The 25,172-nt window shown below is 42.9% G+C and overlaps 1 protein-coding gene and 1 long non-coding RNA gene across 2 annotated transcripts in view; both read right to left on the bottom strand.

The window, feature by feature from the left end:
* LOC106598906 (protein kinase C eta type) overlaps positions 1–9,140 on the bottom strand; it is a 39,168-nt gene extending 30,028 nt beyond the window's left edge. Inside the window, exon 1 of the mRNA XM_014189932.3 lies at positions 8,499–9,140. Within this exon, the coding sequence (XP_014045407.1) occupies positions 8,499–8,849 (351 nt within the window). The 5' untranslated portion in view covers positions 8,850–9,140. The remainder of the gene's footprint in view (positions 1–8,498) is intronic.
* A 10,360-nt stretch (positions 9,141–19,500) lies between these two features.
* The window catches only part of LOC106598898 (uncharacterized), a 34,773-nt gene continuing 29,101 nt past the window's right edge, over positions 19,501–25,172 (bottom strand). The window contains exons 3-5 of the long non-coding RNA XR_001327312.3: positions 24,562–24,613; positions 23,674–23,729; positions 19,501–19,933 (exon numbers count right to left, since the gene is read on the bottom strand). This is a non-coding gene — a long non-coding RNA (uncharacterized LOC106598898). The remainder of the gene's footprint in view (positions 19,934–23,673; positions 23,730–24,561; positions 24,614–25,172) is intronic.

Below are 25,172 nucleotides of genomic sequence, written 5' to 3'. Positions count from 1 at the left end.
TGTGATTATTTCCAGGGATACACAACATCCTGAAATACAGTATGTGTAAATATCTTTGTTAGAAAGAATACTATATTTCCCTTGACGGAGTGACTCAATGTAAAACATGGCTCAATTTACCCCACCCTCCCCTATGCAAGGTGTAGGGTGAGTGTGTTATAGGTATGTAAATGTGTGTAGACATGTTAGATCTTTGTTTAACATACCGGTATGTAGCGTGTAGGTGCGTGTGTTGTGAATGGTTGAGTGTGTATGTAATGTGGGAAGAATGTGAGCAATGTGGAAGAGAGACTAGAGAGCTGGTTTAGCTAGCTTCAGTAAATGACACCCTGCTTCACTCAAAATAACATTATCTCTCACACAGGCATCATCATCAGCATAAAGAAGACATACGGACAGAGACAGACAATAGACATAATAAGACACAGTCAGAAACCTGAAAAGAGTTCCAGTGCTGCAGAGGCCATGCACTAACCACTTCATTGAAACTGAGGTTATGTACAGCACAAACTACAGACACGGTTCTAGTCAGACAGACACCCCAATGGAAAACCTTGACAACCCACAACAAAAGTGACATGATTGGACTGATACTGCAATATCATCTCCATCCTGATTCAGTCATCTCTGCCAGCCTCTCTCTCCATTCAATCTTCTTGGTCAGTTATATCATTCTGTATTGCTATGAGGAGGGGATATCTCGAACATAACACATTCTCCTGCTGAGGCTCAAACATAAGGACATGTTAAACCCCAGACTACGTACACCATCAGATGTAAGATCATGATAATTCCACCTCTCTCTCTCTCTCCTTAACATGACATCACCCTCCACACATGTTTCCTTTGTGTACAGCTGAGCACACACACCCTCATAAACTATTAGCCTACTGTCACCCATTACTGTCCTGTTCTCTTTCTCCGAGAGTGCTGGACCTGTGTCTTCAGTGAATCAACTGAGGCAAACAGAACTCCAGAGTCATATGAAGACAGAAGAGTTGAGACTAAATCAGGCTTTGACGCTGACACGACCATACTAAATTTAAAAAGCAGGAACTTTGTCTGACTGAGTACCACACGGCAGTAAGGGGAAGTGATTATTCTTCGGGGGAGGAGTGACAGTTCCTGACAAACATTTACAGTTAAACTGAGTCTATTCCATCCACTTCTGCTTAAAAGCAGAGACAAGACTGTCAAGATGAACCTGAAGGATGGTTCAACACAGAACACTAATGAAGTCATCACAGGTGTAAAATTGTGGGTCTCAGTGGAATCTTCCCCCCAGTGTTAAGGCTGTGAGTGGGGTGTGAGAGGAGTGGGTGGATGGCACATACTGTAAGGCTGAGCCGCAGGTCAATGAGACAACAGATATGACTGGATGCTTCTATTTTGAGCTGCTCTCTTGAGGTTAACGCCTCATACTGCTACTTGTTTAGATAAAGAAACCTATCCACCCATGTGTATGTGTGTGTGTGTGTGTGTGTGGTGTGTGTGTGTGTGTGTGAGAGCCAACAGCCCCCCTTAGATCAAAGACACTGAAGTTTTGTGTTTAATATGCAACATTGTACTGATTAGAGAGGAACACCGATGAGAAAGTGCTGTCCTTGGCTCTGAACCAAGAGAAGCTATAAAACAAGGGAGATGAGATCGGATGGGGAAAGACTTGGGAGCCCTTGAGCGTAAAGCAGACGGTGGGAAAGCTTCAACAACAGTGGTGTGGGCGTGTGGAGGCCTGTTCCTTACTCTACACGTCACAGGTATAGGGCCCCAAGCACTTCATCTGAACGTTAACAAAGCAAAACAAGTCTCACAGTTCAGATCTGGAAGAAACGCACACCTGTTTAGGTTTTGGCTAGCGGAGTGGAATACTTGTAAAAGAAAAGGAGAGCTACACGCTCTAAGAGCTCAGATGGAATAATTTAATAACCAACGTTTCGACAGCTAAGCTGTCTTCATCAGGGTATAATGACAAACACCGCGGGTCACTTCGCTATATCGGCAGCGAACACGTCACCCTGGTCTCACAGTTCAGATCTAGCAGATGAGTACTTTCAAGGCTGCATCTCGTAAAAGAGTGAAGCCAGGCTATGCACACATGTCTGCCTAACCTCACAGAAGCACCCACTGTACTTGACTCTGGCCTTCATTGGTTGGTTCCTGGTGGAAGCTTTACAAAAAAATATAGCTCAGATTCTACTTTTCAAGAGGAGTGAGCTGTCTGTTGACAGCTTTTGGGCACCATGACACAGATGAGGTTTTGAGTATGGCAGACCATTGGACTGCGTGACCATGATAGATAATAAGAAGCCCAGATAGCCACTGGAGGGCGTTGAGTCTCAAGGCACACAGACGTTACCAGATCTACCTGCCCCAGGCATGTACAAGTTCAGGTTACACACCAATTACATTTTTTGTTTACTCCTCTAGGACCGAAAGTAAACCAGACGAGCGAAACTGTTGCAGAGGGAGATTCTCTCTCCAGTGACAGACATATTCCAAACCAGTAGTAGCCTACTATGGTATACAGAGGGTGTAACCCCAAAAGCAACACACATCAACAAAAGACAAACGTGGAGAGTAATACCAGCTCTTGATACCATCACATTAACATCTATCTCTGGCAGTAGCTGTATATGACATGCCCTAAGATAGGGTATTATCACACTTCAGCTTGTTTGTACAGGCAAGTCACAGGAATTAGATGCAAAGTCTCTGCTAGTTGTGGTTACCAGCATACTTTACAATGCAATACTTCACATACTGCTACCGGGTAGCATAGTTAGCACGACAGAGGCGTGTGTGGTTATTATTGTTGTCTATCAACAATGACAAGCCACCGGGGTCTGATAACTTGGATGGAAAATTACTGAAGATAATAGCGGACAATATTGCAACACCTATTTGCCATATGTTTAATTTAAGGCCTACTAGAAAAAGTATGCCCTCAGGCCTGGAGGGAAGCGAAAGTCATTCCGCTACCTTAGAATAGTAAAGCCCCCTTTACTGGCTCTAATAGTCGACCAATCAGCCTGTTACCAACCCTTAGTAAAGTTTTTGAACAAATTGGGTTTGACCAGATACAATACTATTTTACAGTAAACAAATTTACAACAGACTTTCAGCACGCTCATAGGGAAGGACATTCAACAAGTACAACACTTACACAAATGACTGATGATTGGCTGAAAGAAATTGATGATAAAAATATTGTGTGGGCTGTTTGTTAGACTTGAGTGCGGCTTTTGACATTATCGATCATAGTCTGCTGCTGGAAAAACGTATGTATTATGGCTTTACACCCCCTGCTATATTGTGGATAAAGAGTTACCTGTCTAACAGAACACAGAGGGTGTTCTTTAATGGAAGCCTTGCCAACATAATCCAGTTAGAATCAGGATTTCCCCAGGGCAGCTGTCTAGGCCCCTTACTTTTTTCAATCTTTACTAACCACATGCCATTGGCTTTGAGTAAAGCCAGAGTGTCTATGTATGACTCAACACTATACACGTCAGCTACGACAGCGACTGAAATGACTGCAACACTTAAGAGCTGCAGTTAGTTTCAGAATGGGTGGCAAGGAATAAGTTAGCCCTAAATATTTCAAAAACTAAAAGCATTGTATTTAGGACAAATCATCCACGAAACCTTGAACTTCAACTAAAATCTTGTAATGAATAATGTGGAAATTGAGCAAGTTGAGGTGACTAAACTGTAACCCTGGGTTGTAAATTGTCATGGTCAAAACATATTGATACAACAGTAGCTAAGATGGGGAGAAGTCTGTCCATAATAAAGCGCTGCTCTGCCTTCTTAACAGCACTATCAACAAGGCAGGTCCTACAGGCCCTAGTTTTGTCGCACCTGGACTACTGTTCAGTCGTGTCGTCAGGTGCAATTGGCTCGGAACAGGGCAGCACGGATGGCCCTTAAATGTAGACGGGGAGCTAACAATGATATGCATGTCAATCTCTTGACTTCATCACTAGTTGTTTTTGTAAGACGTTTTGACAAGCTGAATGCACCAGGCTGTCTGTTTAAACTACTAGCACACAGCTCAGACATCCATGCATACCCCACAAGAGATGCCACCAGAGGTCTCTTCACAGTCCACAAGTCCAGAACAGAATATGGAGGCGCACTTTACTACATAGAGCCATGACTACATGGAACTCTATTCCACATCAGGTAACTCATGCAAACAATAGAATCAGATTTAAAAACAGACAAAAACATCTTATGGAACAGTGGGGACTGTGAAGAGACACACACACACACAGGTACAGACACACACATACGCACACACACGCTAGAACACGCACTCTACACACACACGTACATTGTAATATTGTTGTATGGTTGTATTATACATTTTGTATTGTAGATATGTAGTGGTGTAATAATGTTATATGATGTACTGTTTTATATTTTGTTTTATGTGTAATGTAAGTGACTTAATGTGTTTGGACCCCTGGAAGAGTAGCTGCTGCCTTGGCAACAGATGATGGGGATCCCTAATAAATACAAAAACCTCTTGATGATGTCATCTTTGCCTTTCTGACAGGCTTAAGTTAAACACACAGAGGTATCCACCAAGATGCCACCTATAATGAGCTGCTGAAGCTTCTTATGGGAAAAGGAGACTATGGGATCTGCATGCCTTGGATATCACATGCCCTGTACAGAAAGGACTGGAAAAGGAATGGCAGAATGAGTGTAAACGATGCAGGTCTACAAGAAGAATCTTCTGTTCCATGGCTCCTGGCATCAGTTTATCAACATACAGTACATTATGGAATGTGTATGGGTTTTGTCTATAAACTTGGGTACCAGTGAGGATTTTCTACACTGAGCAACTTGTTACAACTGTTGATAAGTCACTGATAATAATCTGCCAACCTTTTTCATGTAATTACATTAAGATATAAGGGGGATCATAGCCATGGTCAATAGAATTCACAAGTTGTTTAACCCTTTATCGTGGATGGTGTCTTGACGGACTTGTCCAAAATCGTGTGACATAAAACAATACGTTTTTCTGTGCTTGCATTTACGGCATGTAAATTGTTATATCATATTAAGCATTAATCAGTTAAATAAGACATTGAACTTGAACCCCTAAGAATCCTGGATCTCGCTTTCAGACAGATCTTAGAAATGCAGTGCAACTATGTTACATTTAGTGTCTCCTATTATTGGGTGCAAAGAGTTTATGGGCACACAAATCCAAAATAATGTAGGCTATTCATTTCAAAATCAAATGCTTCTAACTGAGAGAGTCACCTTACCTTAATACTTAAAACCTAAACTGATACTGTCACTGACGTGGTTCTTCAATAATTATGCATAATACTTGTCGGATGAACATTTGGTATGCAGCTGATTAGTTAAGCCATAATATTTGCACACATCATCATCTGATCCAGGAAGGAATTTTCCAATTGACAATCAAGTGATGAACAGCTGTTGTGATAGTGCATGTGATGAAACAACAGCCCAAGTGCTGGAAAAAAAGGTGTTTCTGAGGAACGTCCAGAATATGCCGTGGAAGACAGTTGTACCTGGATCCACATTGGATCGAATATCCTGAGCAACTGACATTGATCCTCTGTTGTCTGCTTGATGAACAGCAGTGTCTTCTTAGATTTAAAAGAAAAAGAATCAGGCTATACTTATGAGTTCATGTTTTCCAGCCAGCTTCATATGTTTTTGTGCCTCGGATTGGACACCAAGTCTACTGCTTGCACCCAACGCTATTCCTATTCATTATTCTGGAAATAATGACAAACGACATAGCCTAGTGGGCTTCTTCACAACATGATCTGGTAATGAAATAACATGAAGAATACATTTTGGTTTCCATGTTACACCTGCAACTTTAAATAATACAAGGAGCTTGAAGTAGCCTAAGCTACTGTACTTTAACTTGAATTTGGAGCTCAGAAATTCAAGTAGGCTACTGAAATAAGCCTACCTTGAAAATCAGACATTTCCTCAATATGGTGCTTGAAAAGTTATTGTAATTACTGGTCGCTTATATTAATCTGTGAATTCATTTTTTTACCGTTTATGTGAGAGATGTGGCCACTTTCATTTGTTTCCCGCCGGTTCATTTGAAGGGTATTGTGCTACTCCGTTGTGGTAAAACCACGTGTGGTTATTATGACAACATCTAATGTTGGCTACAAGTTGGCATTCCATATAAATAGAGGAACTGGTTTTTGGGGAACTGGTTTTGGGGCACTTTCTTATTACAGCGATGGTGAGATTAAGGCTACAACTATCCATGGCCTGCGTCAGCCACATAGGCTACAGTCAGGCAATGTCCACATTATTCTCACATATTTTAGAATGTAATAATAATTTGAGTATCAATGCATTGGCAAGGTTTAAAATAAGCATTATTCTTAAAGTGGTAATGGCCTATTTTATTTTTTACACTTTTTGCATTTTGAGGGGACGGGGGGGTTCTGTATTAGGCCCTATATGTACAATTATATACATTATTAAGTGCTTGAAAAGTCCCTGAATTTGACTTGCCAATATCTACATGAACTCTGCTTAAACGATGTGTACAGTCGTGGCCAAAAGTTCTGAGAATGACACAAATATACATTTTCACAAAGTCTGCTGCCTCAGTTTGTATGATGGCAATTTGCATATACTCCAGAATGTTATGAAGAGTGATCAGATGAATTGCAATTAATTGCAAAGTCCCTCTTTGCCATGCAAATGAACTGAATCCCCCAAAAAACATTTCCACTGCATTTCAGCCCTTCCACAAAAGGACCAGCTGACATCATGTCAGTGATTCTCTCGTTAACACAGGTGTGAGTGTTGACGAGGACAAGGCTGGAGATCACTCTGTCATGCTGATTGAGTTCGAATAACAGACTGGAAGCTTCAAAAGGAGGGTGGTGCTTGGAATCATTGTTCTTCCTCTGTCAACCATGGTTACCTGCAAGGAAACACGTGCCGTCATCATTGCTTTGCACAGAAAGGGCTTCACAGGCAAGGAAATTGCTGGCGGTAAGATTGCACCTAAATCAACCATTTATCGGCTCATCAAGAACTTCAAGGAGAGCGGTTCAATTGTTGTGAAGAAGGCTTCAGGACGCCCAAGAAAGTCCAACAAGCGCCAGGACCGTCTCCTAAAGTTGATTCAGCTGCAGGATCGGGGCACCACCAGGACAGAGCTTGCTCAGCAATGGCAGCTGGCAGGTGTGATTACATCTGAACGCACAGTGAGGCAAAGACTTTGAGGATGGCCTGGTGTCAAGAAGGGCAGCAAAGAAGCCACTTCTCTCCAGGAAAAACATCAGGGACAGACTGATATTCTGAAAAAGGTACAGGGATTGGACTGCTGAGCACTGTGGTAAAGTCATTTTCTCTGATGAATCCCTTTTCCGATTGTTTGGGGCATCTGGAAAAAAGCTTGTCCGGAGAAGACAAGGTGAGTGCTACCATCAGTCCTGTGTCATCCCAACAGTAAAGCATCCTGAAACCATTCATGTATGGGGTTGCTTCTCAGCCAAGGGAGTGGGCTCACTCACAATTTTGCCTAAGAACACAGCCATGAATAAAGAATGGTACCAACACATCCTCTGAGAGCAACTTCTCCCAACCCTCCAGGAACAGTTTGGTGACGAACAATGCCTTTTCCAGCATGATGGAGCACCTTGCCATAAGGCAAAAGTAATAACTAAGTGGCTCGGGGAACAAAACATCGATATTTTGGGTCCATAGCCAGGAAACTCCCCAGACCTTAATCCCATTGAGAACTTGTGGTCAATCCTCAAGAGGCGGGTGGACAAACAAAAACCCACAAATTCTGATAAACTACAAGCATTGATTATGCAAGAATGGGCTGCCATCAGTCAGGATGTGGCCCAGAAGTTAATTGACAGCATGCCAGGGTGGATTGCAGAGGTCTTGAAAAAGAAGGGTCAACACTGCAAATATTGACTCTTTGCATCAACTTCATGTAATTGTCAATAAAAGCCTTTGACACTTATGAAATGCTTATAATTCAGTATTCCATAGTAACATCTGACAAAAATATCTAAAGACACTGAAGCAGCAAACTTTGTGGAAATGAATATTTGTGTCATTCTCAAAACTTTTGGCCACGACAGTAGTGCTAGGCCTATCTTGTTGTATAGGTGGAGTTATGGGCCAATTTGTATATATATTCACTTTTATTCCTCTAAGTACACATGTGGAACTGCATAAAAATCATTTTTATTTTTAACCATTTAGAAATGTTGAGGTCCAATGTCACACATTGGACCAATTATTTACAGGAATACCTGTATATGCAAAATCCCAAAAAGATCCAAGGGAACCACTAGAGTGAAAAAAGCATGATCAGTGTATTTTGACTCCCTTTAATGACTGTATGTGTCTTACAGTCTGAATATATTAATGATGCTTTTATCCCCAAGTCAACCACATCCCTATCCATCCGCACAGTGCCAACTGCCCAGGACTTAGCTACTCACCCATCCTTCAAAAGTCTCTTCTGTGTTCAAGGTTTTCATCAGGTCCTCAAATTGAAATGTGCAGTTGGCAACAAAGTCATCATACCCTATGGGCGCATCGTGAAATACAGCCAACTCTATATGTTTGCCGTCGTTGACATTGAGGCAGAACTCTTCGTTGTAAGTTGGCATGTTGGTTTTCTGCTTTGTATGCGTCTGACCAATTTTGTACTCGTCCACCTTTATCACAATGTAAGGGTCTAAAGTGGGAGCTGATTTGTTGAACATTGTAGAATGGCGAAGGGAAAAAGTAGTTGGTTTGAGGTCCAACGCCTCACCAATTCTAAGCTTTAGATACCCGTTGAACTTCATGATATTGTTCCTCTAAAGAAAAAAAAAAGTATACAAATTCAAAGTAAAAACAATATATCCTTAACTAAAATCCAAAATACGCTATGGATTTAACATGCATGCAAAGCATTCCTATTTGCTGATATAATTTCTAAAGAATATACATCAATATCGTTGACTGTGAATTGGAGTCCAATGTTGCGTCCTAAAGCGATTCGAACGCGTTGCTCTTGTCATTTGCCATCTGCAGGTGATGCGTTCTCAGTGCTCTTGGCCCTTGGTCCTGAGCACTTTCCTGGTCAAATGTGTGTCCTTGCCTTCCGAAACACTCCAGCTGAAGTAAACTAAAACAGAAAGCTCGCACGTCCTGGAGAACGACCTTCTTCAAAGAAGCTCTAAGCAAGTTCCGTAAAAAGGAAGTAGCCTACCAGAAGTAGAAACAATGATTTCCCTGTAAAGTTTCTTCTTTCTCAATGTGTTTACATTTTGTTCTGACTAATCTGATTGCTACGTGCATGCAACTGTAAAAGGTCTTGCCAATATGTGTTAGAGATTGTAGTCTCCTCGGTTACTGTCAAGGATTAATATAATACTGTGAGAAAGTACATTACGACTATAACTACCATGGTACACCGCTGTGCTTAGGGTTGCCTCAAAGCATGCAGGTATCGAAATGACTCACCGGTCCTCAGCAGATACAGTGCCTTCAGAAAGTATTCATACCCATTTACTTATTCTACATGTTGTTGTTACATCCTGTATTCAAAATTGATTAAAAGTATTATTTTTTTCTCCCATCCATCTAGACACAATACCCCATAATGAGAAAGTGAAAATATGTTTTTAGACATTTTTGCAAATGTATTAAATGAAATATATAATTTACATACGTATTCACACCTCTGAGTCAATACATGTTAGAATCGTCGTTGGCAGCGAGTCTTTCTGGGTAAGTACAAACATAACGCTTTGTATTCATGACATTTTTTTCTTCAGTTTTGCGTTAGTGCCGTATTGCAAACAAGATGTTTGTTTTGTAACATTTTTTATTCTGTACAGGCTTCCTTCTTTTCACTCTGTCATTTAGGTGAGTATTGTGGAGTAACTACAATGTTGTAGTTGATCCATCTTCAGTTCTCTTATCACAGCGATTAAACTCTGTAGCTATATTAAAGTCGTAATTGGCCTCATGGTGAAACGGATATTCAATTATCTATTTTTTTTATTTTACCCATCTACCAAAAACCTCCCTAGTCTTTGTGGTTGAATCGGTGTTTGAAATTCACTGCTTGACTGAGGGACCTTACAGATAATTGTATGTTTGGAGAACAGAGATGAGGTAGTCGTTCAAAAATCATGTTAATTACTTATTGCATACAATAGATTTTAATTTTCAATTCATTTGTAATAATTCCGAAAAACATAATTCCACTTTGACATTATGAGGTATTGTCTGTAGGCCAGTGACACAAAATGTCAATTTAATTCATTTTAAATTTAGGCTGTAACAATAACATGTGGAAAAAGTCAAGGGGTGTGAATACTTTCTGATGGCACTGTAAATAAATAATCAAATAGCACCCTCTTGTGATGTACAGAGAGTGTGAATAACTAGAGCTACACATTCTTCAACTTCACACTTAGCTTGCAGGCTCCATTCTGAGTATTTACCGATCTAGTCTCAGTAGTTCATCCCCGAGGTCTTTTGTACAGTTCTTGTGTGAGAAAAATCCTAGCTCACCTGGCACAGCTGTGAAGATCTAAACGCACATGGCCATGAGCTGTAAGACATAGGAGAAACAACGGGGCTTTTAATGTGAATTAAAAGGATGGGAGATGTGGAGTTGATTTATGCTGAGTTCTAATAATGAAAAGGCATGAGAGTTTTCTTCTGAGAGCCTCAGAGGACCTATAACCTATAAAAGTCACCAGCAACCACAAATGATGATCTTGAAACTCATGTATTGGTCCTAACTCCCCTCCAGTCTTAACCCTACTTGCACCCTCTGTCTCTGAATATCTTCCTCTGACACACACTCTCTCCCTCTGCCCTCATTTCCAAACTCCCTTGACCCCACTCTCTGTGGGTCTCCATTTTCTTTCACATTCTGAGCAAACTGTCATTCTTTCCCCTCTCTTGTTCTCTCTATTTCTCTCCCCTCTGTCTATCTCTCTCTATGTGGTGTGCTTTAGGGGAGTTTAGTCCATCCATAAATGTCATGATCAAAGTCTGGTCGTTATTAGTGTTAGACATGACCTCTCACCCTTCTCTGCCAAATGTCAGTGTCCCACATCTCTCTCTTTCAGCTGCTTCAAATAAAGAGGCCACATCCCAGGGAAGAGAGGTGGTCGTAAAAGACAAAGCTTTTAACACGGCTCTTACACATCTCAGGGATAAAGGCTGTCATAAACAACAGCTTTTACCTGCCCTTATAAAAAGAGGAGAGTGATGAGAAAAAGTGACAGATAGGATAGTGTGGGTTCATCTGTTTCACAATGATCACCACAGAATGACTAACCTGAATACAGATGTATTTGTATACTGTAGGTGTCAGTGAGACATAAAAACCTTACAGAGAGGGATATGTCTTCATTTTTTTTTATTTAACCTTTATTTAAGTAGGCAAGTCAGTTAAGAACAAATTCTTATTTACAATGACGGCCTACACCGGCCAAACCCAGACAACACTGAGCCAATTATGCGCCGCCCTATAGAACTCCCAATCACGGTCGGTTGTGATACAGCCTGGATTCAAACTAGGGTGTCTGTAGTGACGCCTTAAGCACTGCGATGCAGTGCCTTAGACCGCTGCGCCACTCAAGAGCCCGTTTAATAGCATTCAAGGACAAAAATGTGCTAATACATCATGGTGGTCTTAAACAACCCCTTGAGAAAATGTTCATTTCAGGTATTCACATTCAATTCATCCATTGTCTGTGAGTAACCATTCCTCACTTTCATTATTTCCATGAAATATTGGTTTCCATTGACTGGTTTGTGGAGCATTACACCTTACTGTCCAGCAGAGGGCAGGCTAAGACTGCTGTTGAAGTCAAGTGTTGATTTGATAGCCATCTTCCTCCCACAGTTTCACTGGTGCCATCCATGGCAGGCGTTTTTACGACCACGGAGGATGATTTGTTTGGTCTCCCTGTTTTCCCAACTGTTCCTGTCTCTCTCTCTCTCCCCTACTTTCTCCTGCTTTTCATCCCTTTCTACACTCTCCTCTCTACAGCTGTTGCCCTGCCCAAATCAAGAGTTATCACACACACTACAGACATGTGAACTCAAACGCATGTTCTGGTGTGTACTCCACAAACACACAAAAACGCCATATTAACGTTCTTGTACACATTAACAGAGAAGCAGCTACCACAACTCAGCTGTATCACAGTGTAGGGTATTCATTGGAATGACTAAAGTAACTGCCACCTGTAGTGCTTCCACATTTCCCTTCACCGTCCACAGATTTCCTCTTCTGTAACCCGGGACAGCTCTATTCTCTGGCTCCCTGCCCAGGTACACTCTATAGCTGCAGCTAATGAACCATAGCATTGGTGCTAAACAGGACAACAGGGAATATGGGTAATATGGGCCAGGTATGGTGAGCTCCATTCCCAGCCCTCTGTATGTGAGTGTTGACCCCGGTAAGGAAAGGCCCGAGGGGCTAGTATACAAACACCATGCCTCCCACATCAACCCCCTCCCTATCACCCCCTCAGCCCGAACCCAATTACCTCCATCACTCATAGGGGCATTGCCTCAACACCATACCCCATCAGCTCCCTCATGTTTGATAAGACTAGAGAGAACTGAAGTCCTGAATACAGAATCAAATGTTATTTGTCACGTTTTGTAAACAACAGACGGAGACTAACAGTGAAATGCTTACGGATCATTTTCCAACAATGCAGAGGTTTTTTTTTACATGTTTTTATTTAACCTTTATTTAACTAGGAAAGTCAGTTAAGAGTTAAAGATAAAGTAAAAAAAATATAATAGAAATAGTGGTATGAGGAATAAATACACAGTGAATAACAATAAGTAAAATTAGCATGGCTATATACAGTACAGGGAGTACCGGTACTGAGTTGATAATAAGGTAATTGAGGTAGCTATGTACATATAGGTGGGGGTAAAGTGACTAGGAAACAGGATAGATAGTAGACTGAGCTGTAGTAGCAGTGTATGTGGAGCAGTAGTGTATGTGGTCTGTGTGTGTGTGTGTGTGGCGTCAAATGTATGTGTGTGTGGGCGTATGTAGTGTGTGTTTGTGTGTTGGGGTGTAAGTATGTGTGAGAACCAGGCCAAATGAGCTGATATGTAATCCACGATCAGCGTCACTCTTTCCTATTCACTGTCCTCACAGGGCTATAAACAGAGATAAAGCTATATGATAAACCAGATTATAAACTGGGTGGTTTGAGCCCTGAATGCTGATTGTCTAAAAGCCATGGTATATCAGACTGTATACCACGGGTATGAATAAACATTTATTTGTACTGTTCTAATTGCGTTTGTAACCAGTTTATAATAGCAATAAGGCACCTTGGGGTTTGTGGTATATGGCCAATATACCACAGCTAAGGGCTGTATCAAGGTACTCCACGCTGCGTCGTGCATAAGAACAGCCTTTAGCCGTGGTATATTGGCCATATACCACATCCCCTCGTGCCTTATTGCTTAAGAAAACCCTATAAAAAGCTAATTTGGTTGAATGCAACTTGGGGTCAACGTTGGACGACAGTAACATCTATTTTGGGGATAATTTGTTCTTGTGAGAACATACTATTTATACTATGCAGAACTAAGTCAATGTATGTTTGCCCTCCTCTAGCTTTTGCACCCCTTAGTTTGCTTCTTCACCTGCAAAATAAAACAAGCAGTCCTTTAGATGAAATGAGGGGAGAACCAGCATGCCATAAATCAGTCGTAAAAGCTGATTTGGTGCTAAGTGTTCCTTTATTTCCATGTGCATGTTTCATGCCAGCACTCTGCCACTGGGAAACGTGACACCTTCATATGCAGGTTCAGAATGGATGGAGAGAGACAGAGAGAGAGAAAGTTTGTCCCAGTCAGGGTGCATTTGACTTCACTATCCTACTTTACCATTCCTTCCACCCTTTTTGGAGTAGGGTCAGAGAGCGAGGTCTGTGTTTCCTATTTCAAGTTTAATATGGAGAGACAAGCAGACTGTGTGTGAATAGTACTATAGTAGATGTAATAAGATAAGTTATGGGGGTGAGAGAAGACAGGATATGGAAATCTAGACTGGTAGACAGAGAGCGATGTAGAGGAAGGGAAGGAAGGAGAAAGCGAGAGTGAGAGAGAATGAGGTTGTGAAAAGCAGAGGAATGTGTGAATGTGAGACTGGGCCGTCCTGTGTGGGACAGCAGAGCGGAGCGGGGGAGTGGGGTTCTATGTCACAGCTCCTCCTGGGTAATTGGCTCCAGATGCGAGGCAGCGTGGCCTCTGCGCCAGCGAGGCGTCAGGGCCGCATTAAGGGCTCAGCGTAGGGCTGAGGGGATCGGGGGGAGAGGCGTGCACCCCCCCCCTTCCCAAAAACAGTCTGCTTAAATCCCCATACTGTGCTGCTGACCATTGCGCCCCCCTTCCTAGCCGACCTCCCCCACCTCCCCACCCCTCCCTGTCTAAATCAGCTATGAGCTGTTGGAGGACAACACTCTGCTCTAAATGTAGTAAACAAATCATTGTTCTCTCCTGCTCTATTGTTTCTGTGGAGTTATATGGAATTATCTTGAACTCTTTCTTCTTAAACTATAGTACGCACTACACATTCCCTAGCAGGAGTTTGTGTGTTTGTCACTATGGAGACCGCATTGTTTGAATCAGTTTATCCTACGTTATTGTGCTGCTATTGTGTCAACCACAACTGCAGTGAGAAAGAGAAACGTGATCAACATGGAACTTAATTCTACTGCCAAGGCTTCAAAGACATGCTGTTGACATTTGGTTGGCGTTAAGCAGTGAACTCAGCATTGTCTATCTGTTTCAGTGATTGATAAAGCACTTGAGAGGACAAATAGGGGAAGTGCACTTTATCGAGCAGGGCACTTTATCGAGCAGAGCCCTGACATCCAGTGGTGAAGGCCCTGCTACATTCTAGTCAGTATAATAAGGATGAAGACCACTACACAGAGCCCTTCAGCCACAAAGAAAATGACAATTGCACAAGATTGCTGTGTGATTGGTGTGTTTTCAAGCTCTTTACACAAGACACTGCCTGTTGCACTGTGAGAAAATAATGTTAGCTTCTTTCAGCTTTACCTTCTTCCACGTATGCTTTTGTGATCAGCGTATGTCACTCACTTAACAAAGAGGTCGTTTTGAAAAGCTCTGTGGCCATGAATCTTCCATAAATTACACTGCAGGAGCCTGCTGCCAGCCTCACATACACAGTTAACTGAAAGTGCTAATTCTTCACCCTAGAGTGTGTGTGCGCGTATAGGTGTGTGTGTGTATACTGTATGTGTGTGAAGTGCACATGTGTGCGGGTGCAAGTGTGAAGTGATTAATATGACTGGAGTGGTGTGAATGAGGGGACATCTGTGGTGTTAAAAGAGTCCTCAGAGTGAGGAATGTTTTAGTGTGACGTGAAAAGCATGGCTAGTGATAGACCATGTAAATCGATTGGGGTTAAAGAAGTGGTCTGTGGGATGGAAAGGAGCAAGAAGGAGTGGTTAGAGGGAGCAGGCTGACATAATGATAATGAAAAAAACCTTCATATCTGTTGACACTGTCACATAACATTATGTACAGATCTGTTATAGTATTTACAAGTGGTTTCCGACTGCTCTCATGTCTGCACAACATTCCCCAACCATAATGTTCGAATAAAGAAAAACATCTCACATGGCCACTAGGAAAAAGTTTAATACTGGAACATATTACAAGATTCCCTCTCAGCGCTGACTTTGAATAGGTTGTTCAGGTTGTAATGGTCAACAGTAAGCAGATGTTTTACAGGCCTTGGATCTGCTACAGTGCCAGATGGCGCCTATACTGATGGCTCCTCATCTGTTGCACAGGACCAGGAAGTGAGGCACTCAAGAAGAGGTTCTGCTCTCTCTCATGGCCACGCTCTCAGAGCCAACCACTGATCATCCTGGCTGCTACCACACACCCAGTTACACCAGGACCACCTGAGGAAACTTGGACTGTCTGTCCATTCATCTGTCTGGCCAGGACCGGTCTCTTCCTACTGGGAGGACTAGAGGCCATTATCCTGTGTCGCTGTGGGCTTACCCTGTATCGTTACTCAGTTCTGGGAATAGGAATTCACTGAACGGGAGTACACAGAACAGTTCTGAATTCTGAGACTTGAGAATATATTTTAATAAGGTGTGCACACACACGTACACACAAACAGAAGGGTCAAAGTAGAGACATTGAATAAGAACTGGTGGTGGTACCCCGCATCCTGATCAACAACAGAAAACTATTTAAGAATACAACCGATACCTCTAAGAATAATATGAGAACTGTGGCTGCCAACGGGGGTTTCATTTAAGCCCAGTGTCCCCTCCCCACTCCATCTTTCCTCCCTGAGAGATGGTGTTGTCATTCTGCTGGACACAGGCCCAGGGTGGGAGCCAGTTTGACAAAAAAAAAAAAAAAACACTCCCTCCCTCTGCTGAGGACACATGCCCCTGGTCTACATTAACATACAGCTCCAACTCAGGGAAAAGCAAGGAGAAAACTCCTGCATGTGGTTACATCTCTCTACCGTAGTTTACGTAAACGAAGCACGCCATGTCAACAAGCGGTGGTAGAGATGTGGGGGAGTTAAGTCGTCAAACACTAGATGGTGCAGTGATTGAGGAATATTGGCAGCTTACGGTATACTGGTTTCCTTGGGAACATAAGACACGGCCATCAGTGTAGTGATGTTCCTGATTATCACCATTTCAGTGGAAACCTGTGTGCTGACCAATCGACAACAGTGATGACAGATAGCTATAATCGATACAACTCGATATCTGTTACTGGTTAAAACCTGTGTCTTTGCTGCAATGCTTTACAGAAAAGCCTCTCTTTGCAACCTAAACCATCGGAGGGAAATCACACAAGCAGACAAAGGATTACTTTTCTGTTTGGAAGTCATACATCTGTGTAGTAATTTGGCAAGATGAGAGCAGAGGCGTCATGCCCATAGGGGGCATGTGCCCCCTCAGATTTGATGTGAGATGTGCCTCCTTGCTCGCACACACTTTTTCAGTTCTGCCCACAAATGTTCTATAGGATTGAGGTCAGGGCTTTGTGATGGCCACTCCAATACTTTGACTTTGTTGTCCTTAAGCCATTTTGCCACAACTTTGGAAGTACACTTGGGGTCATTGTCCATTTGGAAGACCCATTTGCGACCAAGCTTTAACTTCCTGACTGATGTCTTGAGATGTTGCTTCAATATATCCACGTAATTTTCCTGCCTCATGATGCCATCTATTTTGTGAAGTGCACCAGTCCCTCCTGGAGAAAAGCACCCCCACAACATGATGCTGCAGCCCCGTGCTTCACGGCTGGGATGGTGTTCTTCGGGCTTGCAAGTCTCCCCCTTTTTCCTCCAAACATAACAATGGTCTTTATGGCCAAACAGTTCTATTTTTGTTTCATCAGACCAGAGGACATTTCTCCAAAAAGTACGCTCTTTGTCCCCATGTGCAGTTGCAAACCGAAATTAGGGAGAAAAAGTGGTAAAAGTTTTTTTAAAAGATGGAGACTCAAGGACATTCAGAGACTTGTCCCGCAGCCACTCCTGCGTTGTATTGGCTGTGTGCTTAGGGTCGTTGTCCTGTTGAAGGTGAACCTTCACCCCAGTCTGAAGTCCTGAGCGCTCTGCAGCAGGTTTTCATCAAGGATCTCTGTACTTTGGTCCGTTCATCTTTCCCTCGATCCTGACCACTCTCCCAGTCCCTGCCACTAAAAAACAGCCCCACAGCATGATGCTGCCACCACGCTTCACTATAGGGATGGTGCCAGATTTCCTCCAGACGTGACTCATGGCATTCAGGCCAAAGAGTTCAATCTTGGTTTCATCCTACTAGAGAATCTTGTTTCTCACGGCCTGAGTCTTTAGGTACCTTTTGGCAAACTCCAAGCCGGCGGTCATGTGCCTTTTACTGAGGAGTGGCTTCTGTCTGGCCACTCCCACAAAGGCCTAATTGGTGGAGTGCTGCAGAGATGGTTGTCCTTCTGGAAGGTTCGCCCATCTCCACAGAGGAACTCTGGAGCTCTGTCAGTGACCATCAGGTTCATGGTCACCTCCCTGTCCAAGGCCCTTATCCCCAGATTGCTCAGTTTGGCAAAGCAGCTAGTTCTAGAAAGTCTTGGTGGTTCCAAACTTCTACCATTTAAGAATGATGGAGGCCGGCCTCTCGAGTGGCGCAGTGATCTAAGGCACTGCATCGCATTGGTAGCTGTGCCACTAGAGATCCTGGTTCAAGTCCAGGCTCTGTCGCACCCGGGAGACCCATGGGGCGGCAGGGATGTTCTTGTTCCATCGCACTCTAGCGACTCGTGTGGCTAGAGCGCAATGCACGCTGACACGGTCGCCAGGTGTACAGTGTTTCCTCCGATAAATTGGTGCGGGCTGGCTTCCGGGTTAAGCGGGAATTGTGTCAAGCAGTGCGGCTTGGCTGGGTTGTGTTTCGGAGGATGCACAGCTCTCGACCTTCGCCTCTCCGAGTCCGTACGGGAGTTGCAGCGATGAGGCAAGACTGACTACCAATTGGATACCGAAATTAGGGAGAAAAAGGGGTAAAAGTTTAAAAAAAGATGGAGACCACTGTGTTCTTAGGGACCTTCAATGATGTTTTGGTACCTTTCCCCAGATATGTGCCTTTCCAAATCATGTCCAATCAATTGAATTTGCGACAGGTGGACTCCAATCAAGTTGTAGAAACATCAAGGATTATCAATGAAAACAGGATGCACCTGAGCCCAATTTCAAGTCTCATAGCAAAGGGTCTGAATACTTGTGTAAATAAGGTATTTCAGTTAATACATTTGCGAAAATTTCTAAACCTTTTTTCGCTTTCTCATTATGGGTTATTGTGTTGATTGCAGAGGATTTTTTTTTATTTAATCCATTTTAGTATAAGGCTGTAACGTCAAGGGATCTAAATACTTTCCAAAGGCACTGTATATGCGAGCCAAACTAGCAAAACTATACCAGAATACTCCAGCAATGACTCACATCCCTGACGATAGCAGATCTCCCATGTTATTTTTCATAGCCAGCAGGCTGTCTGCCTGTTCTAGGAACGTTCTGCGAGGTATGGGGGAGGCCAGGGAGATTTCCTGGATTAGGGAGCCTCCTAACCCCTGGTTGGGGGTGTGAGGAGAGGGCGGTCTCCTGCTCTGCTTTGGGAGGGAAATGGGGACCAGTCAGTGAGCCTAATTCCTCAGATTAGAAGCGGCAGTTCAGCGACCAGAGGTTCCAGAGGGTGCCGAGAGAATCTAAACAGCATCATGATTGGAAACGTACTGGGCAGTTGGCTTTCATTAGCTACAGACAGAACCCCCAGCCCTACACTGCAGAGTTTGTCCCAACGTCAATAATATGGCTGTCAATCACACACACATACAACATGCTTGAGTGATTATCATTCCACAGTAAAAGAGATCACAACAGTCCTCAAAAGACCAAAGTCATTATACAAATCACAATGTTTCCCTTTAATTTAACATTTTACAGTACAATAAATGGATCATATAATGAAATCGTTGATAAGCATTTGAATGACTTTTCTTCTATGGATAGCGGAGGTGCTGTATAGAGGAGTGTATAGTATATTCACTCAATACATCATAGAGCAACATTCAGTAACTGGGCAGTCTTATGCTTTCAGAGTCTGGATGCAGTGATCTTGTGGTCCTACCACTGACCTGTTTGGTGGTCATAGCGCCCTGTTGTGCTGACAAATATTATTTATTTGACAGCATTTTTCCCTTTAGGCTCCATGGAGCAGGTACAAAGTTTGTCTGGTCATGTGGTCCTGTTCAGGGGTTCTCTGCCCAGGTGACCACGATGACACAGACTGAGCAGTCCCACAAACAGGCTGAAGATCAGCAGAAACAGAGCCTGGGGGCACAGGGAAATGACATCATCTTAGTAATACAGTGCAGTCACAGGTTAGTCATGATCATTACATTGCCAGCAGATATGAAAACATTGCCATTAAAAATGTAACATTTTCTTTCATTTTTTGGGGGATCCTTGCAAACTTGTCTTTTCCATGATTTATGAGGCTAAACAACTTCAGTATAAGGATGAATTTGGGAAGTGTGTACTTACCACGACAGATTCCAGAGACTTTGTACACACGGTATACCATGCTATACTTAACACCAAAAGCAAACTACAGATTAAAGAACATGAGAACATTAACCAACCATTCGAAACCCATTTAGCTAATAAGGTCCTAATATTACCAGTAGATGCTAATGGAACAATAAATACACCCCAAAAAGAAACCCCATCAGTTAAATGACTTAACACCTACCCACAACCCCAAACACATTCCTGATGGCAGGGACGAAGATGGCCAGCAGCGTCACGAGATGTGATAGAGCCAGGAGAAAGGCCTATCTCGACAAAACAGCATTGACATTGCCTTACGGGCCTTTAGGACAAACAGACAGCTGTACCGGTTTAGCGCACTAATAAAACTGGACTCATTAAAATATGGTGCTGTGATAGGAGGCAAGTCAAATAACTCTATGGGATAGACAGTTTGGTAAATGTTTTTGTCATTTACCAGATAGAAAGCCCCAACTACTCATATATATGGAAGTATGAGTGTGAGCAGACAAGCAGACACTAAAGGGCAGTAGTCTTAGAGGGGTCCAGTACAGGGAAGTGGATGGGGGGCACAGCCAGCAGCACAGCCAGCAGGATTGTCAGACGCTCAGGCATTTTTGTTTATAATTGAACCTTTATTTTGACACAGAGTCAACGCTGAGACCATGGTCTCTTTTCCAGATGAGCCCCATCACATCACTCAGAAGGTACACGTCGTAGCCTAGCAACAGCTCTGTGTCCATGTGGCCTGTCAGAGACATTTTTACATAATTTTTTTAAAAGTCATTTAGCAGACGCTCTTATCCAGAGCGACTTACAGTAGTGAATGCATACATTTAATTTCATTTTTTTATACATTCTTTTTCTGTGCTGGCCCCCCGTGGGAATCGAACCCACAACCCTGGCGTTGCAAACACCATGCTCTACCAACTGAGCTACAGGGAAGGACTGGTCCAATATAACATTTTAGGAGGAGGTGGAGACACCATGGATTTAATAGAGCTTGTAGTGTCAACCAGCTCTCTCTCTGTGAGGTGTGTCACTGCCCACTTCATTTAGCATTTTTAAGCCAATTATCTGTTTTTAGTCATTGAAGTTTACACTGAAAGCGTTTTTCCATTCACGAAAATGATTAAATATATTCGGGTTTTTTAATTGTATTATTTTTTTTATTTTTTTTTACACACACACGGCCAGCCCAAGGATTACAATGGCAGAAAAATCACTGTTTAGAAGGATGTGTAAGGGCTGCGTCAGTCAGGCAGGCAGGGTACTGACTGGTCCAGCTCACAGTAGATGGCAGCACAGCAGTGTGGCAGAGGAAGGAGAAGGCCATGGTGGGGATGATGTAAGCACTCAAACACACATCCATCATTCACTACACTGCCGTCATTAACACCTTAGCAACTTATACGGTTACCCAGGGAAAGTGTGGGGGGGCAGTGTGTGTGTGTGTGTGTGTGTGTGTGTGTGTGTGTGTGTGTGTGTGTCTAGTAGTAATAGTAGTAGGAGTAATAATAATAGTAGTAGTCATTACCAGCAAAACTGCAGTGTGTGATAATGTAAAGTTGAGGTGAGAAGTTCTCTGATTTAGTCTTTTAGACATATCTATAAATACATGCACACAAGTAAACACACTTTTGCACTCCCTCTTCTGGCAGCAATATATCATGGTATCTGAATCATATAACCATGTGTGCCATGTAATTCTGCACGCCCCCCCCCCACACACACAGATTAATAGTACAGGCACATTCACACGTGAGTGGCAGCTGCTGGTTGCACTCAGCTCTGGAGCATATGGGATTCCATACACTACACAGTCCTGCACTCTTAATGATTGGGAAATGTCACCACTGACAGTGACTCAGAACTACAGACAGACGGTGCCTTTTACTAAAGCTCCAGAAGATCCAGAAAACTGCTTCTGCAACTGTAATAATTGCACTGCACTATTAATTGCAATAAAGCTTATTACAGCTTACAAATATTATACAGTCTGTTTTACTGACTACATATCCAGGGTTGATGGAGACAAGTTGAGTCAATGCATCAGTGGAGGCTCCTCGGAGGAGGGAGAGGACCATCCTCATCAGTCAATTGCAGAAAATGTTTAATAGTGAAACATTAAAGTCATCCTTTTTTGATAACTATACTACATTTATTCACGTCACCAAATAATTGATTAAAACACTGTTTTGCAATGAAGGTCTACAGTAGCCTCAACAGCACTCCGTAGGGTAGCACCATCGTGTAGCCGGAGTACAGCTAGCTTCCGCCCTCCTCTGGGTACACTGACTTCAACACAAAACCTAGGAGGCTCGTGGTTCTCACCCCCTTCCATAGAGTTACACAGTAATTATGACAACTTCCGGAGGACGTCCTCCAACCCATCAGAGCTCTTGCAGCATGAACTGACATGTTGTCCACCCAATCAAAGGATCAGAGAATGAATCAAGTACTGAAAGCATATGCTACAGCTAGCTAGCACTGCAGTGCATAAAATGTGGTGTGTAGTTGACTCAGAGAAAAACAATAGTTGAACAGTTTTGAACAAATTAATTTCTTAAAAAATGGAGAAGCAAGAGACATAGATGCAGCTAGCTAGTTTAGCCTACTCTAATACCTGGCTCAAACAGAGAGGGATGCTAAGTTAGCTAGCTGGCTATGGCTATCCAACACTGGAACTCTTCCAAGTCAAGGTAAGCTTTTGGTTTTATAACCACCAGGGCCCGCCGGTGTAACTGCTAAACTGCTTGCTGTACACGGTCCTGTGTGATTGTAGCAGTTCAGTAACGCGTTAGTTCTAGTAGCTATGTTAATTATGATGTTAGCTAATATGGTGACAACGATGTAGGCTGTGTGTAGCTGTTAGCAGTTATGATATTAAGGTTTGGCTTGGAATGGTTCGCATGTTAACAGACAGCTGATGTGTTGTGCACTGAAGTCCACAAGCGAAGGGAAAAGGTGAGAGGAGACTGTATAGATCCAATAAGGAATTATACAACAATCAAAGGGATCATTGCTGTTTGTATGTGGCTGCTATGAAAGTGAACTGTGTTTGCATGTGATCAGGGGCTTATGTTTCTTAAACGGAAGCAAACAGAACGAAACGGGGATAAACATACTTGAATTTGTCCAACAGAAATTTGTTTGCAACTGCTGGACTAATGATTACACCTTAGATCAGCTACATACAGACAAGAGTGTGCAAGGCGGTATTGAATGCGTCAATGTCTGTCACCTTGATTACTCAAATTTCTCTCGACCTGTGCACTTATGTTGTAAAGTTTCATTCATAGGCTAGGTTGTAGCAACCTCATGATGGGTATAGGGAACATTTGAGTATCATGTAGTAGCCTAAACGTATTGATGTTACATTGAGCGGAGTGAATGGAATATGAATGACAGTCATCCAATGTGCTGTAATAGAAATAAGGCCATGCGCATAATTATATATTTTTTCTATCGTCCTCACTCATCATAAAATGGCACCGATCACCACTGCAATGCATACATACCTTACTGGAGATGACAGAGTTTGGGCGTACATTCCGATTCCGAAGGAATTCGATATCTGGAAAAATGTAATTAAATGAATAAATGCAGCAATGTTAATTTCACTCTTGTTCATTTCTAATGATTCAGAAATGAGAGGAGTTGTAAAGGGTGGTTGAAAATACGAGTGTCTTTGGGGTAGATTGAATTCCATAGTCTTGGCTACGGAGGAAACTAAACAACAGCCATTTAAATGGACCCAAGGCCATGACTGTATACAAGGAAGCAATAGTGCTGCTGTTATATCCAACAAGGTCAAAGTTCACTTCCTGGCACTGGCAGGGCCATAGGTACTTCCTCCCCTTCAGGACTGGCACCAGTCACAGTGCAGCATTCTCTGGTATTCGTCATACATAACTGGCTCAGTCAGCCACCAAAGCCTCCCATTCAGAAACGCAATCTCCAGGATTCCTGCCTAATCCTACAACCAGGACTCGAGGGTAGGTGTTACCAGGGTGGGAAATTAACATTTTGGTCCACCAGTCACTGTGGCAGGTAGATACAAAAAAATCTATGAAAGGGAAAACCTAGTCAGTTGCACAACTGAATGCATTGAACCGAAACGTGTCTTCCCCATTTAACCCAATCCCTCTGAATCAGAGAGGTGCAGGGGGCTTCCTTAAATCAACGTCATCGGTGCCCAGGGAACGGTTTTTGTTGGGGGTTAAATGCCTTGCTCAGAAGCAGATTTTTCCATCTTTTGCCGGCTCGGGTATTCAAACGACCTTTCGGGTTACAGGCCCAACGCTGTTAACCGCTAGGCTACTTGCCACCTGAAGTGAAGCTCACAGCCTACAGGTCACTTCCAGTATTTGGTGTGTGATTAGGGCAGTTTGTAATGTGGTTGTTACCTGGTCACATGGCTTGGTAGGGGGCGGGGATGTCCCATTTCTTGACCACAACCTGCAAGAGAAGCAACAGATCAGGTGGATTATGGTGAAAGAGAAACTAGTCAACCTTTAGAGGCATAAGATTTTTACTTAGTTGTACACAACTAAGAAGATGAGCATGAAGAGGAGGCTGCTGGTGTAGCCCGGAATCCTGGAGGATGGAAGGACAAAGATGGTCTATCATATAGATTTAGGGACAAGAGTGTGCCAGATGAGACCAAACTGTGCCACTCCCCAATCTTGGTCAGAGGAACCTCACACATCATCAGAATCAGTAACATCCTGCCATCTTCATACCAGGCCACCCTACAGAGAGACAAATAGAGGATGGAGGGAAAGAGAATATTTACTTTAGAAATGTTCCCCCTCCACAAGTCTTATGATGAAGACAATGAGGAGTCTCCCTCTCCCCCTGGACCCCCCCTGCCTGGAAATGGGTCTCCATTTCGTGCTCAAATACAGCGAGACAGCCTCATAATGTGGTATAAATTAAGGGCTTTAGCTCTCACAAACCATAACAATTATTTAATTCACATGCAAACGTTCTGTCGCTCTGTCAGATGGGGCAAGAT

This window comes from Salmo salar, chromosome 01, assembly GCF_965601325.2.
Source record: "Salmo salar chromosome 01, fSalSal1, whole genome shotgun sequence".
NCBI classification, from domain to species: Eukaryota; Metazoa; Chordata; class Actinopteri; order Salmoniformes; family Salmonidae; genus Salmo; species Salmo salar.
This window is presented reverse-complemented; position numbering and strand designations above follow the sequence as displayed.